Here is a 19,380-nt window from a genome sequence, read left to right on the forward strand (position 1 = left end):
AAAGGAAGTTCTCGACCCGAAATATCACCGATTCCTTCTATCCAGAGATGCTGCCTGTCCAGCTGAGTTGCTCCAGCATTTTATGTCTATCTTCGGTGTAAAGCAGCATCTGCAGTTCCTTCCTACACGGACTCCCCCCAGTCTGTTGAACAGATTTACAAATTATCTTCTGAGTATGATATTTCTCATATATCCCCTCATATATTTCTCTTTTAATTTTGGTGCCCTGTACTTACAAAATTAAGTCATATAGAAAATTTGCACTTAAACTACTCCAGTTTCAGCCATTAGAAAAAAGAAAACAAGTCCCATAGTTTAAAAACACTTCATTTTTTGCATCAAACAACATAAACTAATTTAATGGAAAACAACATAAACTAATTTAATGGAAAAATATTTTTTCTCTTTATTTGATGATTTGCACTCTCGGTCTGAATTTGATTCAATAGGGTTTTGCCTGTTCTCTTGCACGATATTATTTGCTTAGATAGGAGTCATAAAGATATTTCTGCAGGGAAATGTAACCTTATTTGTGTTTGAGGTAAGGTACCATCATTCACATTGCATTCATCACGTCAGTTGTCAGAGCAGTGATATTTCTTTATACCAGGTTGGGAATAATGTAATCCTCCTTGAGCTGCTAAATACTGAACCTTCTGAAGCGGCTTAAAAAATGATGTTGTTTTATTTAGCTGTTTTTGTGCACAGCGGAATCCTGACAAGCCACAACTATGATACAAGGAAAATCAGGGTGATAAAAAGGAACTGCAGATGCTGGTTTATACTGGTTTATACCAAAGATAGACACAGAATGCTGGAGTAACTCAGCGAATCAGGCAGAATCTCTGGAGAAAATGGAGAGTTGACATTTCGGGTTGGGACCCTTTCTCAGACTCGAGAAGACTTCAGTCTGAAGAAGTGTCCCGACCCGAAATGTCACCTATCCATTTTCTCCAGAGATACTGCCTGACCCGCTGAGCTACTCCAGCATTTTGTGTCTAAAATCAGGGTGATCTTTGTGTACTGTAATTATTTCAAGAAAAATTGTGAAAAACAATGGAAAAATCAATGGAGCATTTATTTAAAACAGTGCTAGTGCTTGGAAATGTGGAGGCAAGAGAGAATGTGACGTGTGTGATGAACTTTACTCTGTTCAAAAATTGTTAATATATTTACACAAGATGCTAGAGGCGATTATGTGATCTAATGTTTAGCAAGCCCCCAGGAACACATCCAAGCTATTGAGGGAATGCAGCGCAGGTTCACCAGGTTCATTCCCAGGATGGTGAGACCGACATAGGATGAAGGAAAGGATCAACTGGGCTTATATTCACTGGAATTTAGATGGATGAGAGGGTATCTTACAGAAACATATAAAATTAACGGATTGGACAGGCTAGATGCAGGAAAATTGTTCCCTATGTTGGGGGAGTCCAGAAGCAGGGGTCACAATTTAAGAATAAGGGGTAGGCCCTTTAGGACTGAGATGAGAAAAAACGTTTTCACCCAGAGAGTTGTGAATCTGTGGAATTCTCTGCCACAAAAGGCGATGGAGGCCAATTCATTGGATGTTTTCAAGAGAGGGTTAGGTTTAGCTCATAGGGCTAAAGGAATCAAGGGTTATGGGGTAAAAGCAGGAATGGTGAACTGATAGGCCATGATCATATTGAATGGTCGTGCTGGCTCGAAGGGCTGAATGGCCTGCTCCTGCACCTATTTTTCTATATTTCTATGTTTAAACTGTGAGCCTGGTTCTTGACTCCCCCAACATCGGGAACATTTTTCCTGCATCTAGTCTGTCCAATACTTTAAGACTTTTGCCTTGCATCACAGTGAGGAGGTGCCTGGTAGACTCACTGGGGTGGATGTTAAATCTGTGTTCATTGTGTGTTTTGTTATTTTATTCTATGTTATGACTGCAAGGCATGAAACTTCGTTCAGACTGAAAAGTCTGAATGACAATAAAGGATACTTTGACCTTGACTTTTGATTGGACGGTAGCCGGAATCTATAGAACATGGGAAAATGATTACCAACGCAACCACAATTTCTAGGACCACCTCCTGAGTACTCTGGAATGCAGACTATCAGGCCCTGGGGATTTATCTGCCTTCAGTCACAACAATTTACCTAACAACATTTACTGACTAATGTGGATTCCCTTCAGTTCCTCCCTCCCACTAGATCCTCTGTCCCATAGTATTTCTGGGAGATTGCGTCTTCCTTAGTGAAGCCAGAACCAAACAATGTGCTTGTTTAACTTCTGCCATTTCCTTGTTTCCCATTATAAATTCACCTGTCTCTGCTTGTAAGGGACTAACAGTGCATTCAGAAAGTATTCAGAAACCTTCACTTTTCCACATTTTGTTACATTACAGCCTTATTCTAATATGAATTAAATTCATTTTTTTTTAAATCATCAATCTACACACAATACCCCATAATTAAAAAAGTGAAAACAGGTGTTCAGAAATGTTTGCAAAGTAATAAAAAAGAAATAACTGAAATATCACATTTACATAAGTATTCAGACCCTTTACTCAGTGCATTGTTGAGGCACCTTTGGCAGCGATTACAGCCTCAAGTCTTCTTGGATATGACGCTACAAGCTTGACACACCTGTATTTGGGTAATTTCTCCCATTCTTCTCTGCAGATCCTCTCAAGCTGTCAGGTTGGATGTGGAGCGTTGATGCACAGCTATTTTCAGATCCCTCCAGAGATGTTCGATCGGGTTCAAGTCCGGGCTCTGGCTGGGCCACTCAAGAATATTCACAGACTTGTCACGAAGCCATCCCTGCGTTGTCTTGGCTGTGTGCTGAGGGTCGTTGTCCTCTTGGAAGGTGAACCTCTGCCCCAGTCTGTCCAGAATGCTCTGGAGCAGGTTTTCATCAAGAATCTCTCTGTACTTTGCACCGTTCATCTCTCCCCGATCCTGAGTAGACTCCCAGTTCCTGCTGTTGAAAAACATCCCCACAGCATGATGCAGTATGGTATTGGCCAGGTGATGAACGGTGCCTGGTTTCCTCCAGACGTGACGCTTGGCATTCAGGCCAAATAGTTCAATCTTGGTTTCATCAGACGAGAGAATCTTGTTTTTCCATGGTCTGAGAGTCCTTTAGTTGCCTTTTGGCAAACTCCAAGCGGGCTGTCATGTGTCTTTACTGTGGAGTGGCTTCCGTTTGGTCACTCTACCATAAGGGCCTGATTGGTGGAGTGCTGCAGATATGGTCGTCCTTCTGGAAGGTTCTCTCATCTCCACAGAGGAACTCTGGAGCTCTATCCGAGTGACCATCGGGTTCTTGGTCACCTCCCTGACCAAGGTCCTTCTTCCCCGATTCCTCAGTTTGGCCGGGCGGCCAGCTCTATGAAGAGTCCTGGTGGTTCCAAATTTCTTCCATTTAAGAATGACGGAGGCCACTGTGCTCTTCGGGACCTGCAATGCTGCACAAATTGTTTTATACCGTTCCCCAGATCTATGTCTCGACACAATCCTGTCTCGGAGGTCTACGGACAATTCCTTCTTCTTCATGGCTTGGTTTTTGCTCTGACATGCACTGTCAATTGTAGGACCTTTATATAGACAGGTGTGTGCCTTTCCAAATCATGTCCAATCAATTTAATTTACCACTGGTGAACTCCAATCAAGTTGTAGAAACATCTCAAGGATAATCAATGCAAACAGGACGAACCTAAGCTCAATTTTGAGTGCAAAGGGTCTGAATACTTATGTAAATGTGATATTTCAGTTATTTATTTTTAATTACTTTTCAAAAATTTCTAAACAACTGTTTTCGCTTCTTCATTCTGGGGCATTGTGTGTAGATTGATGATAAAAAAAAAGAATTTAATCCATTTTAAAATAATGCTGTAATGTAACAAAATGTGGAAAAAAGTGAAGGGGTCTGAATACTTTCTGAATGCACTGTACTTTGTCTTCCCTAATCTTTTCCTTTTTACATATCTAAAGATGCTTTTACACAATTTTTATATTCCCCGTAAGCTTTCTTTCATGTTCTTTTTTCGCCCTCATAATTAACCCAGCTGATGGTCCCCAGGGCCTGATGGCCTGCATCCCAGGGTACTTAAGGAAGTGGCTCTAGAAATCGTGGATGCATTGGTGATAATTTTCCAATGTTCTATAGACTCAGGATCAGTTCCTGTGGATTGGAGGGTAGCTAATGTTATCCCACTTTTTAAGAAAGGCGGGAGAGAGAAAATGGGGAATTATAGACCAGTTAGCCTGACATCGGTGGTGGGGAAGATGCTGGAGTCAATTATAAAAGATGAGATAGCCGCACATTTGGATAGCAGTAACAGGATCGGTCCAAATTAGCATGGATTTACAAAGGGGAAATCATGCTTGACTGATCTTTTTTGAAGAGGTAACTCGGAAAATGGACAAGGGAGAGCCAGTGGATGCTCTGTACCTGGACTTTCAGAAAGCATTTGATAAGGTCCCACGTAGGAGATTAATGGGCAAAATTAGGGCACATGGTATTGGGGGTAGAGTGCTGACATAGATAGAGAAGTGGTTGGCAGACAGGAAACAAAGAGTAGGGATTAACGGGTCCCTTTCAGAATGGCAGGCAGTGACAAGTGGGGTACCGCAAGGCTCGGTGCTGGGACCGTAGCTATTTACAATATACATCAATGATTTGGATGAAGGGATTCAAAGTAACATTAGCAAATTTGCAGATGACACAAAGATGGGTGGCAGTGTGAACTGTGAGGAGGATGCTATGAGAATGCAGGATGACTTGGACAGGTTGGGGGAGTGGGCAGATGCATGGCAGATGAAGTATAATGCGGATAAATGTGAGATTGCAAGTGCAGCAGGCAGTGAAGAAAGCAAATGGAATGTTGGCCTTTATACCAAGAGGAATCGAATATAGGAGCAAAGAGGTCCTTGTACAGTTGTACAGAGCCCGAGTGAGACTACACCTGGAGTATTGTGTGCAGTTTTGGTCCCCCAATTTGAGGAAGGACATTCTTGCTATTGAGGGAGTGCAGCGTAGGTTTACAAGGTTAATTCCCGGGATGGCGGGACTGTCTCATTGAAACATATAATATTGTTAAGGGCTTGGACACACTAGAGGCAGGAAACATGTTCCCGATGTTGGGGAAGTCCAGAACCAGGGGCCACAGTTTAAGAATAAGGAGTAAACCATTTAGAACGGAGACGAGGAAACACTTTTTCTCGCAGAGGGTGTTGATTCTGTGGAATTCTCTGCCTCAGAGGGTGGTGGAGGCAGGTTCTCTGGATGCTTTCAAGAGAGAGCTAGATAGGGCTCTTAAAAATAGCAGAGTCAGGGGATATGGGGAGAAGGCAGGAACGGGGTACAGATTGGGGATGATCAGCCATGATCACATTGAATGGCGGTGCTGGCTCGAAGGGCCAAATGGCCTACTCCTGCACCTATTGTCTATTGTCTAACCCAGTGGTTCCCAACCTTTTTTTGGCCATGCCCCACCTAATCACCTCTAAAATCCTGATGCCCCCCCCCCATATTTTAGCACGAGCAGACAAAGAAATAATTCTCAGAAAATGGAATTTACTCAAAATAACATCTGAATCATAAACTACATATGTTTACCTGATGCCCCCCTTAAAAATCAAATTGCCCCCCTGTGGGGCGTACGCCCCACGTTGGGAACCACTGGTCTAACCCCTTTGTAGAATTCTAAATTTCTCCCAGTCTTCCAGTTTGCTGTGTTCTCTAGCCAATTTATATGCCTCTTCCTTAGATTTAACACTATCCTTGACTTCCCTCGTTAGCCACGGTTGAGCTGTCTTCCCAGTTTTACTTTTTCACCTGACAGGGATGAACAATTTTTGGAGTTCATCCATGGGGTCTTTAAATCTTTGCCATTGCATCTCTACCCTGAACCCTTGAAGTATTAATTGCTAGTCTATCCTAGCCAATTCCCATCTCATACCTTCTAAGACTCTTTTCTTTAAGTTCAGGACCCCAGTTACTGAATTGACCGTGTCACTCTCCATCTTAATGCAGAATTCCACCATATTATGGTCACTGTTGCCCAAGGGGCCTTACACAACAAGATCGCAAACTAATCCTTTCTCATTACACAATATCCAGTCCAGAATGGCTTGCCCTCTAGTCGGTTCCTCTACATATTAGCTTAACAAACCATTCCATATACATTCCAGGAAATCCTCCTCCTCAGCGCTGCTACCAATTTGGTTTGCCCATTCTATATATGTAGATTAAAGTCACCCATGATAACTGATGTACCTTTGCTACACACATCCCTAATTTCCTGCTTGATGCTATCCCCAACCTCCCTACTGCGGTTGGTGGTCTGTATACAACTCCAACAAGCGTTTTCTTCCCTTGGCTATTTCACAGTTCTACCCATACCAATTCCACAGCATCCAAGCTAATGTCTCTCCTTACTATTGCATTAATCTCTTTAACCAACAATGCCACCCCACCTCCCCTTCCTTTCTGTCTCCTTCCTGAATATTCAATACCCCTGTATGTTTAGCTCCTAGCCTTGGTCACCTTGGTATTCAATAAAAATTAATACATTACTAAGCCTTTTCAGGAGTTAAGAATTAACCACATAAAGACCAGACTAGTTAAGGTGGTAGATTTATATCTCAGAAGGACAGTAGAGTCATAGACATAGAATCGTACAGCATAGAAACAGGCTCTTTGGCCCAACTCGCCCATGCTGACCAAGATGCCCCATCTGCGCTAGTCCCACCTGCCCGCGTTTGGCCTATATCTCTCCAAATCTTTCCTATCCATGAACCGGTCCAAATGTTTTAACGTTAACAAATAACCTTTTATTTAAAACAGAAAGTAATTTTATAAACATTGCTACATAATTTACTTAAAAATTTTTTTTTTCAAATTATCGATTCTTTACATCCCCAATTAGTGAATAATTCTCCAGGGCTGGACCAAGAGCATCGTCAGACCTTGTCGTAAGCCAGGGAGGAAATTGCAGGGGCCCATGCAGAGATATTTGCACCGGACAAGCCAGGGAACTACAGCCTGGTGAGCCTGACTGACATCAGTGGTGGGAAAATTGTTGGAGGGGATTCTTGGGGACAGTATCTCCCAGCGTTTGGATAGGCACGGACTGATTAGGGATCGTCAGAATGGCTGTGTATGTCGGAAATCATACTAACTTCTGTAAACTTGGCAGGTTGGTTTTGCTTTTTAAACTTGGATTCAAATTCCACTCATTTTGTACCACATTTTTTATAAAATGGTTAACAAAAATTGTTATTTGGATTTCAGTAATTTATAAAGATTCCACTGGAAGTAGAATCACAAACTGCAGCTAAAATAATGATAATGAATGGTTATTTGAATATAAAATTATAATTTGAGGTTTATTCTGAATTTTCCAAATCAGATTCCTATCATGAATTATCATTGCAGCTTAAGTTCACACTGTTGCAATTTATAAATGTTGAATCTTTTGTATCACTCATATCAAACCACTAATTGTTTGCAAATATGATAAACCTCCATAACGGGGCAAAAGAAAATAAAGTTGGAGAATATAAAATTAAATGTTGCATATTTGAAATTAAATAAAATACTTTAAAGATTCAGCAGATTAGGCTGAATCTGTGGAAGGGGGAAAGCTAAGAGTAAGTACTCCAGTTTGATTACATTTTATTTGAGAGACATAAGCACCCTGTGACTCAGAACAACAAAAGACAAGGCTCAAGTGAATCAGGATGCAACTGGAATCAGGGACATAAGAGAGGAAGGAAGATATCATTGTGGCCCAATGATGAAATATTGATGATGTTGAAGCTTGGGAGCAAGTTGAAATGGAAGAGAAATATTATCGTGCTGATTGCCATGGAAGATGATTTTGGATAAATCGCCTTACCACTGATTTTATTAAAAGGTTGGTGTTTGTTAATTCTGATGCCACACAGACCAATGAAGCCATTATAGCCAAGCATAATAGTGCTGCTGCTAGCACTGAAGACCAGCTAATATCAATTGTCTTCTTGATTATTTTAGTAAATGTACTGATAAAGCACAGAGAGCAACATTTCCTTCCCCTATATGTCTCGCAAACAAAGGAGGACTAACTGTTGCGTTATTTAATAATGATAGATCTGTTGAGCTTACCAAGTACTGGACTCGGATACCATGCTCAATGAGAATGTAGGCGTGGTTGGATGTTGCTGTACAGATAGAGGACAATGACTGGTCATTGGGCAAGGAGCAAAATTCCATATGTACCCATCTTTTAAAACTTATTATGGAGCATTGTCAGATCTCCTTTGGGTCTATTGCTGATGCTAAGGGCAAATGGTTCCTGGAAAATGACTTTCCTTTGAGTTTTCTTAGGAGCATGAGCTTTAAGACCTTCTTATCACTGGTATCCCGAGCTGTCTTATCTTGGACTATTAAAAATGTATACATTTTTATGGATCAATATACAAAGTAATCTAAATTTTTATATTTTCTTGCCTGAACACATTAGATAATGTTGCCATTAATAACTAGACGGTCTTGCCCAGTTTTGCTAGTATGTCTATGGATGGTTTTCTGGTTGGGTCATCAACTTATTTTTCCCTGCCCATTTTAATATCTCATGGATAGTCGTGAATTTTTATGTAGCCGACCAACATTAAAAGTCAAAATAGATTATTTTTATTATATTAACACAAGGGCCTGTTTCCATGCTGTATAACTATGAATTTATGAAATACTACTATTTCTTATGTACTTTGATTAGATTATTAGGTGGTACCATAATCCAATTGCCTAACTCGGTTTTAGAGACTGACCATCACCTGGGCACTCCTTCAATAATGTAGGCACCAACCTACTTTTAAGTCCTGCAATAAACATACAAAACTTCAAATAATACACAGTATAAACTATGTTTGCTACATATAAATCGATGGGCCGAAAGGCCCAATTTTGCTGCCATGCCTTATGGTCTTATGGTGTTAAACACAGATTCACTCAATTCAATGGCATTAAAAGAATAATCCAGGACACTAGTTCAAGTAAACTAATTGATGTAATTCATGTGCAAACTTAGAATCCCTCATAACTCAGCTGTAGTAAAAATAACTGAGTAATTTAAAAGTAGCTTTTGTAGCACTTACCCACTACTTAAAGAAATTAAGTCTTCAAACTATCAAGGCTATTTTCCCATCTCATCAGTGCCAAAATAATGCTGATTGCTTCAATTGCAGCATTTCTTAGTTCTTCATCCAACTTAATGGCATAAGAATTTATGTGCAAATAAATGTGCAAATAATTTATATGCAATTTTCTATGTGTGAATTTCTTTCATGAGCATATTATGAGTACTTGGACTTTAAGTGCATTGTAAAAAGTCTATATATATTTAAAATACCAAGGCATAATCAAAGCCTTCAGAGGAAAAGCAGTCTTTTTTCATGTCAAGATTCCTACCACAACAGCAGATTAAGTAGTTATTAGTCATATTTACTGTGTATTGGACATTGTTATGTTAAAAGAAAAATTACTTCTTTGGGAGAGATTAATGAGGACATTAAATATTACCTCTTCTTTCTTTTCGTCCATTTCCGAAATCATTGTGTTCAGACTGAGCTGCGAATAGCTGCTAATGCCACTGTCCTCATTGCCATCAAAGTATACTGTTTGCACCATATCCTGAAAAGATACAGGACATCTTCCAGCTTTTGGAATGTTTCCTTCAGTTCGTCCATCGCTGTCCGTTGAGCTAAGAGACAAATTACTATATTGATTTGAACAATGGAATGGAGTGTTGTATTTGATTTTTTCAGTGCTAAGACTCTGAGGTTTAGAAGTCACTGCTGTGTCAGGTGTTTTGGGCTGTTCATTTCTAATTATGAGCCGAGACGATTCACTTGAATTGTTAAAAAAAACGTCATCAGTCGTGGGACTAATGGGAGAACAGGTAATTAGATCACTTGGATTTGTTACAGCTTTGCTGAAGCATTGGGAAGGTCTATTGATTTGAAATTCTGGTGAAGACAATGATTTCTCCATGTCCATGATAACAATTGGAACACTTATGGTGGTGGATGGGCTACAGGGTTCCAGAGAAGAAGAATCGTTCTTCCAGTTGGATTTATATGTGTGTCTTTCACTGTCAGCACCACTAGAAACTCTTCGAGAATAATCATCATGCAGCCTGCTATTAGATCGGATTCCTTGTTCATATAATGGTGAATTTTCCTTTGAAGGGCTTTCTCGCCTTTTTACACCTTCTGTAACATTACTCACTAATCTTAGCATTCTGTCAAAACTTTTAGTCCTGACTGGGCTTCTCCAATGTTTTGATTGTATTTTAGTATTGCCTGTGGCGTCCTCATCGTTTTCCGAAGTGCTTGCTGTTTTTCCTAAATCTACATTTGCATTGGTTACTTTTAACTCTGTAAAGTTGCAGGCCGATTTCCTTTTAAAGGAACTTTTCTTGAAAAAGCTTAAATTATCAGTGCTTTTGCTTCTTCTGTAGATAACTTTGTGGTTTTTACAATTGGTTACCATTGAATCACTAACGTTCGATTCTTGGGCCTCAAGCGGCGCAATGCTGGTAGAATTCTCTTGAATTGGAGATTTATCATAGTCAATTAAATTTATCCGTCCAATCCTGTAAGCACGTCTAATGCTCCGTGATCGATGGGTGTGGCGCAAAAAGACTTCATCGACGTCTTCAGTTTCCGAGCCATCTGAGGCACGGTCATCTGCAGAGCTACATATGTCCTGTAAAGTCTCTGGGCAAGAATATTTATTCTGCATTTGTACGCCATGGCCATTTTGCATATGTTTGTGCTCATTTTCAACATTTTCCACATTTCTGACTGCAGAGTTATCTCTCACTTGAATTCCATGAAAAACTGAAGATTTTAATTTTTTTAAGGAACTCATTTTCCTCAGGGTTGATAAGGCATTCCACGTGGGAGAATTTCCCATCATTATCACAGAACAGGGTCTATTGTCAGAGCTCCAAATGACCTTCTTCCTTGGACTTGAAAATATTTGCATATTTTTTGAAGGACTTGTGCTATCCCTACTCTCCTGTCCATTGATGTTTCTCTGATCATAATAGTTATCCATCTTCTGAGGAGATGAACTTTGGAACATCCTAGAGTCTGAATTACCTGTGGATAACAAGATATCAATGTTCCCATTTGTAGATCCATTACACGATTTTACGTTGCCATTGTGATAAATGCTGGAAGAAGTTGGGCCACTGATCAGCTTGACATGGACGTTTTCATTAATTGACCCCACTTCAGTTTCACTTTCCTTCATTTCATCTATCTGGTGTGACATTAGTGACTCACTGGATTCAAGAGTCTGTATGGAAAAAATACAAAGAAAGGAGTTAATAATATTTTTTGCATTTATTAACAATGGCAAACCATTTTGGCTGGATGAAGTAATAAACCATAACTACTGAGAATACGTTAAGTTTTAAAATGTATATATAAACTATCTGCTGTTAGAACATAGTTACCAGCGGCACAGCAGATGGTGCTTCCGCCTTACAGTTCCAATCGGCCCCAACCCCTTATGCTGGCTATGTGGAGTTTTCACATTCTTCCAGTGACCCCATCAGTTTCTCAGGGTGATAGACAGAAAGTGCTGGAGTAACATAGCTGGTCAGGCAGCATTAAGTCCTTTCCACACATTTTCTCCAGGTGCTTTGGTTTCATCCCACATCCCAAAGACAAGGCATAGGCTCATTGGATGCTGTAAATGACCCCCAGTGCAGGTGGACAGTAATAGAATCAGTGGGGGGAAATAAGGGGTATATCAGAGAGAATCGTCTACAAGGAATTAGTGAGGGTGTAGGATTATTGCTAATGCTACGAGAGTTAGCATAAACTCAATGGGCTGAACAGCTTCCTCTTATGTCGCGAAGAAATATGAAATTTTAAAAAACCGGGTAGGAGAATGGTTAAGAGTTTTGCACAGTTATTTCAATTCTGTCAAATAAAGAAGTCATTTTGATTGGAAAACAACCAAACAGACACAGAAAAAGTACTTTACTATTTCAATTTATGTTCAGACATTCTGTAAAGAATGGAGATTTGGTTTTAAAGTATGCAATAATGGCTCCATTAATAAAACTCTACAGTGCTGGCAGCACTGCCAGTCCCTGGCACACCTGAACATCTAGAATCAATGCTACATTATATGAGTCATCTCAGTGGACAGCATTAATGAATATAGCATTTATTCTGGGTTACCACCACCTCCCAGCATTTACGTATTTGGAGCAAACTGTTTTCACATCTCACAAGTGTAGGGAACAGTGTTGAAGACATACTAAGTTTAGTCATCAAGCACACTAGTTATACAGAACAAAACTGTGCACTCTCCAAGGCAAACCCATTTCCCAGAGCAAGTCATTTATTTGTACATTGGCACCATTTCATTTTTGATTCAAGGAGACAAATAATCTTGCTCCATTCTGAATTTTTATTACAAATTAATTCTCTTAATTCCAATAATAGAATCTTCCTCCCCAAAAATTCAGCTTCACATTTTAACTTCAAAATGTTTTGTCAAATTGAACATTATGTAACCCTGTACTAAATTCCTTAATAAAAGAAATGGTGCATCAACAATTACCCTGTACATCGTAGGTGAGGGGGAAAGGAAACAGGGAGGTTTTTATGCAACACTGAGTTATTGAATTAAGTTTTCCAATTCCACCTAGAAGAAACTAAGAAAAGGTATGGAGGTAAAATTAATGTTTTAATCTTTGCTCACTGTTAAATAAAGAAAAGTCTATTCAAACAACATTCTGCTTTAATTCACCACTGCCAGGCAGAGTTTTAATACGAGTAGCTGTAAGATAGTATCGGCTTGGTACTGCAGCTCCCAGTGACACATAATGCCTCTGATAATTATTTCCAGAGTAATGATTAATAATTCACAGACATGACACAAGATGACACCAAATGCATCTCAAGTACAATCATTCTTTCTCTACATGAGTATGAATAGTCATGGCAGAGTTTTAATACTGTTATGCTTAACGTTGGAGAATCCCTGGAACAAATGTATTTATTCATAAACTGAAGTGTGTGTGATTGTAAATAGAAAATAATAGATTCATTGAGTCTGTCAGAACATTGCCTAGATCATTACATATTGAGATAGTGATCAGCTACCTGTCTTCCCCAAGGTGTGGTCATTTGGATTTCTGCATACAATTTTAAAAGACTACAATGACTATTCATAGTCTGAAGAAGGGTTTCGGCCCGAAACGTCGCCTATTTCCTTCGCTCCATAGATGCTGCTGCACCCGCTGAGTTTCCCCAGCAATTTTGTGTACCTATGAATAGTCATTGTAGTCTTTTAAAATTGTATGCAGAAATCCAAATGACCACACCTTGGGGAAGACAGGTAGCTGATCACTATCTCAATATGTAATGATCTAGGCAATGTTCTGACAGACTCAATGAATCTATTATTTTCTATTTACAATCACACACACTTCAGTTTATGAATAAATACATTTGTTCCAGGGATTCTCCAACGTTAAGCATAACCTTTAGCTAATTTCCTGATAAGTACTCCTTTCATTGAAAGTTAGGTAATATTTACAATAAATATACAATATTGTTTGCAATATCAGAATGTGGAGAAAGTCAGAATTGAAGGAAGCGAAGACTGAAGCTTGTAGTGGTTGTTCTAATTCTGAGCTTCAGGCCATTGTCAATGGCTTCACTGAAGCAGGTGGAGGATGGGCGTTACATTCAGCATCCTTAAGATAAAAGTCCTCCACCGGCCTACAGCCAGCATTAAAGGCTTATGGTGAGATACTATAAAATGTAGATCACTTCCCCTATATCAGTGGCCAAAGGCAGATATCGATGAAATTCAACACCACCAGCATACTCTTTGGCTCTAGAACTTTTCCCGGTCACCAACCTTGAAAGCCTGCTTTTTCTCGTTTAGGAGGCTCTTGATGTTGCTTATAATCCAAGGTTTGTTGTTGGGAAAGCAACAAACAGTTCTTACTGGCACAACAACATCCCTACAGAAGTTGATGTAGTCCGTTATGCATTCAGCCATCCTGTCGAGTGGCATTTAAGAGACAATTGAATTAGCATATGATATGCAGGGAATTGAGGGGTATGAATTAAGGGCAAGTAGATAAGAGATGGTTTTAGTTTTAGAGATACAACACATAAACAGCCCCTTCGCCCCACCGAGTCCACGCCAACCAGCAATCCCCGCACATTACAATTATCCTAAACACAGTAGGAACAATTTACATTTATACCAAGCCAATTAACCAACAAATCTGTACGTCTTTGGAGTGTGGGATAAAACCCAAGCGGTGACGGGGAGAAAGTACAAACTCCGCACAGACAGCACCCGTAGACATAAAAAGGGTCTTGACCATTCCTTTTATCCAGAGATGCTGCCTGTGCCGCTGAGTTACTCCAGAATTTTGTGTCTATCTTCAGTTTAAACCAGCATCTGCAGTTCCTTCTTACAACATAGAAAATGCTGACATTTCCATGAGAACCTCCCCACCACCCACCCACATGTAAACCTCCCCCAATGAATGTTTTTGGTGATCTCCACATCTTGCGATGGTAAAGAATGCGTAGGATAGAAACATAGAAACATAGAAACATAGAAATTAGGTGCAGGAGTAGGCCATTCGGCCCTTCGAGCCTGCACCGCCATTCAATATGATCATGGCTGATCATGGCTGATACACCTCTTCTGTGGTGCAAACCCCATCAGGCCCTTTAGATGGTAAAATATACAAGCCTTCCTTTCAACAGGCCAAGCCAAAGGTTGCCATGCCTAATTCTGGCCATTTGATCATAGTTTGGGCATTCTACTTTTAACACTTGCTTGAAAGACAACATTGAACAAAATGTATGAAGGTATGTAGATTAATTGGCGTCTGTAAATTTCCCCCAGTGTGTAGGGAGTGGAAGGGAAAGTGGGTTAACACAGAACTAGTGAGCGGGTAATTAATGGATGGCATAGACTGATGGGCCTGTTAAAAACAGCATTCCTTGAACCTAGAGGAATGCTCCAACTGAGATGTGGATTCCAAATCATAGCAAGGGAAAAATAAAATGGAGTTTGCGATCTGTAAATTTCATAAAACTCATCAGAAATTGCTATTGCACAAATGGTCAAAGCTCAAGGAATTTTTCCTCGTTCCCAAAAATTGTTCACTTTTCATGCGTCCAATATTACTTAGCCAATATTTGCCATTAGTTTACTGTATTTAAAAATGGAAAGGCACCACTGCAATTAAAGGCCTCAATATTAGTACTGATGTGAACTGCTGCCACAAATATAACGTCCTTAATACAAAACCAGTCAAAGTTTTACGATGCAGTGCTTCTATTTAAGCTATCAATGCCTTAAGAATACAAAGGATGCAGTAATTAATTAATGCTTACATTTATACATTTATTTGTCTATTCCTAAATAATTTAAATTAATTTCCCTTAACATTTTTAAGTGAAACCACTGGGGCGGCACAGTGGCTCAGCAGTAGAGTTGCTGCCTTACAGACCAGAAACCCGGGTTTGATCCTGACTGTGGGTTCTGTCTGTTCGGAGTTTGTACGTTCACCCCGTTACCACGAGGGTTTTCCATGGGTGCTTTGGTTTCCTCCCACACTCCAAAGACGTACAGGTTAATTGGCTTCAGTAAAAATTGTTCCCAGTGCGTAGAATAGTGCTAGTGCACTGGGTGATCACTGGTCGGCACGGACTCGGTGGGCCAAAGGGCCTGTTTCCACGTTGTATCTCTAAACTAAACTTTCCCTTAAAAACAATAAAAATTTAATTTTATGCAGCTCAGATGGAAGATGGTGCTCATCCCATTCAAGCACACAATATTTAAAATACACTGACAGTAATGCAGAATCAAACGTTACTATTTTTGGTCAGTCCACTAACCCATGCAGATAGACACAAAATGCTGGAGTAACTCAGCGAGACCGGCAGCAACTCTGGAGAGAGCAATGGGTGACGTTTTGGGTTGAAACCCTTCTTCAGACTGATCCCGACCCGAAACATCACCCACTCCTTCTCTCCAGAGATGCTGCCTGTCCTGCTGAGTTACTCCAGCATTTTGTGCCCATCTCCAGTTTAAACCAGCATCTGCAGTTCCCTCCTACACTAACCCATGCAAATATATTGACATTAATTTTAAAGGAGTAGCATTGACTGAAACTTGTTATATTAATTATGACCAAGTAACTTTAGAAAAAAATGCTAGGCTTCCGTCATGTTGTATGAATCAGATTAACACTAAAGAATCTCTGAACTAGTCAACAACATACATATAAATAATCTTACCTCAGTGATATTCGAAAGAACGAGTAGAACATACAGATTCACTCTTTTAAAGACCATTGAACAGCAGCCATTTTATGGAAACAAGAATATCAAATCACAAACCAGTTAGGCCAGCTCATACAAAGGAACAGCTCAATGTCTCCAAGCCAGAAGTAGAAATCGCATTATTTGGAGGAAGGAAAGAAATCCCGCAAGAATAAAATGGTGAGATTCTACAATAAGCAAAAGAAAAGCATCTCTCGACAAAGGACTGTCAGTGACTCCCAGTCTGGAAGAAGGGACCTGACCCAAAATGTTGTCTGTCCATTTCCCCTCACGGATGCTTTCCCCTCACTAAGAGCTCCTCCAGCAGTTTGTTTTTGCGTTCAATGACTAGCTGGTTATTTGTTTGGCAAATCGTATCCCTCGAGAACAATAAAGGAATAGAGAAAGCATTCACAGCTGCATGACACTTGGGACTAGCTGCCTCTTTTGATCCACTATGCAAAATACAGTTAAAGTAGCCTCTTCATTTTGGAGGGGGGGATAAATAAAGAGAAATGAATTGCATCAGCAATCTGCTCAGGGAAAGGTGGGTGAATAAACTAGACGCCTTATAATTTTAAAAGGCAAAAGAAAAATCCCTCAAAGAATGTAGAGATTCTCCATTTATTATTTGATACTGACGCAGACATTTAAAACAACTCCGCTAATCAGTTCATGAACTCTCGTGAACAATATAACTAAATCATTTTGTAAAAACAAGAAACTGCAAATGCTGGTTTACAAAAAAACTCAAAATGCTGGAATAACAGTGGGTCAGGCAGCATCTCTGGAGAACATGCATAGGTGATGTTTTGGGTTGTAGCGGAAAGAGTTGGGGGGGGGGGCGAGTCAACGGCTCCAGCCCGCTGGCGGTTGGGGGAGAGGTGAGAATCGGAGGAGTCAGTGGCTTGCAGTTAACAAGGTTTTTTTTAAATAAAACAAAAATTATTTATTGAAAAGATTTTGATTTTGACATTTTGGTCCACCTATGTACCGTTATCATAATTCCGTGAATTGATCGAAGAAATGACCCAGCAAAGCATTAGCGCACCCCCCTGGTGATGATAAACATAAACACGTTGTCATGTGTACTCACAGATTAAATAAAAATACAATCAAACCAAGATAGACTAGGGTAAAGATGATCAAATGAGATATACTTCTTACCCAGGGAAAGGAAAATCTGAAGAAGGGTCCCAACCCCAAACGGCACCTGTCCATGCTCTTCAAATTTGTTGCCCGACCCGCTAAATTACACCAGCACTAAAGAATAGTACAAACCCCACTACTAGTCATGATAAACATGCATTTACAGTAATGTGAAAATTAATCAATGGCATGCGCACAGGATCAATTAGTAATATTTTCCTCTGATATTTTTGTGGGTTGACAATCAGCACCACAAACAGCAAGTTAGAAATAGCAGCATTGAACTAGAAATTGCTGTTGTTTGGAATGAGCATAGGATTAGCATGAAGCAAATTTTTAACTGATTAAATATATTCAACACAATGTGCATGCTGACAAAATATAGCTCTTTGCTTATGTGCCAGAGAACTTAGGAAATAGAAATAGGCCACGTGGCCCTTAGTACCTGCAAGGCCATTAAACATAAGTAAACATATGCAACACATAGGCTTGCCAACTGTCCCGTATTAGCCAAGACATCCCGTATATTGAGCAAAATTAGTTTGTCTTATGCGGGACCACCCTTGTTCCATATTTGACTGCTACTACTCGGGTCGAGGGGACTGTCGGGTCGGAACGCCGCGTCTGGCCCCGCTTCACCCATCCCGACGTAGTGCAGCCCATGGAGTACAGCAGCAGCGCCTTGCCCATGGCCCAGTCGGTCGGCAGCCCAGCCATCTTTCCGACCTTCGGACCTTCGCTTACCGCCCACACCACCTTCTCATGGCCGATCATCAGTTCATGAGTTGGATGGAGTGCCGGACTTTGTGCGTGACGTCGTGCGCAAAGTCCGCCGCCCGGACCACAACTCCTCAGCTGGCCCGCCGGCTGGGCTTTGTCACCGTCGGGAATTTGTCCCTTAATTTGACCTTTTGTCCTTTATTTGGGAGTGAGAAAGTTGGCAACCCTAGCTACACACCCTTGAAGCTGAGTACATCTTTCCTTAAGTACACAGAACAGGCACACAGTATTCTTGGTGTGGAATCACGGATGCCTTGAATCAAGACTTTCTTTTTGTATCGAAACCACTTTGGGAATGGGGACGGGCCACACCTGCGCTTAGTTGGGACATTGAGTACAAGAGTCAGGAAGTCACGATGCAGCTTTATAGCACATTGGTTAAGCTGCATTTGGAGAAGTTTGTGTAGTTCTGGTCACCCCATTACAGGAGGCATGCGGAGGAAATGGTGCAGTGGTTTACCAGAATGATCCCTGGATTAAGGTATTAGCCACAGGGAGAAGTTGGACAGACTTGGATTGTTTTCTCTGGAATGCTGGAGGTTGCAGTGAGATTTGATAAAAGTATATAAAAGAGGCGTAGATAGAGTAGACAGTTAGAATTTTTTTCCCCAGGATGGAAAAATCAAATAGAGGGCATAGCTTTAAAGTGAGAGGGGCAAAATTTAAAGGAGACTAGACGACCTGTGGACACGTTGTGACGCAAGTCAAGTACACACGGAAGTATTAGATCAAAATGATGATTTGAAAATGGCGCCGGGCCCGGCAACACTTTCCCCCAACTGCGCACACGGGGATACCGGGCCCAGCAAACCTCCCCCAACTGCGCACACGCGGATACCGGGTCCAGCAACCCTCCCCCAACTGCGCAGGCGCGGCTAATGGACCCAGCAAGTGGGAGCGCAGGCGTGACTGCCACGTTGAAACTTGTCCCATTCACAGTATAAAGGCCCCCCTAAAATTGTTGTGCCATCGGGTACCATTTTAACTGTATTTCGGGAACATACATACATACAAGATGAGACTTTTAGTTATATATAGATGTGCGACGTCTGAGGAAGGGTCCCGAACCAAAACGTCACCTATCCAAGTTCTCCAGAG

The 19,380-nt window shown here is 40.7% G+C and overlaps 1 protein-coding gene across 1 annotated transcript in view; it reads right to left on the reverse strand.

Moving 5' to 3' along the window:
* Positions 1-19,380, reverse strand: part of spata13 (spermatogenesis associated 13) — a 110,194-nt gene that overhangs the window by 44,399 nt on the left and 46,415 nt on the right. Inside the window, 1 exon segment of the mRNA XM_033022771.1 lies at positions 9,545-11,329. Coding sequence (XP_032878662.1) covers positions 9,545-11,329 — 1,785 coding nt within the window.

The sequence above is a fragment of the Amblyraja radiata genome, chromosome 6 (assembly GCF_010909765.2).
Source record: "Amblyraja radiata isolate CabotCenter1 chromosome 6, sAmbRad1.1.pri, whole genome shotgun sequence".
Classification (NCBI taxonomy): Eukaryota; Metazoa; Chordata; class Chondrichthyes; order Rajiformes; family Rajidae; genus Amblyraja; species Amblyraja radiata.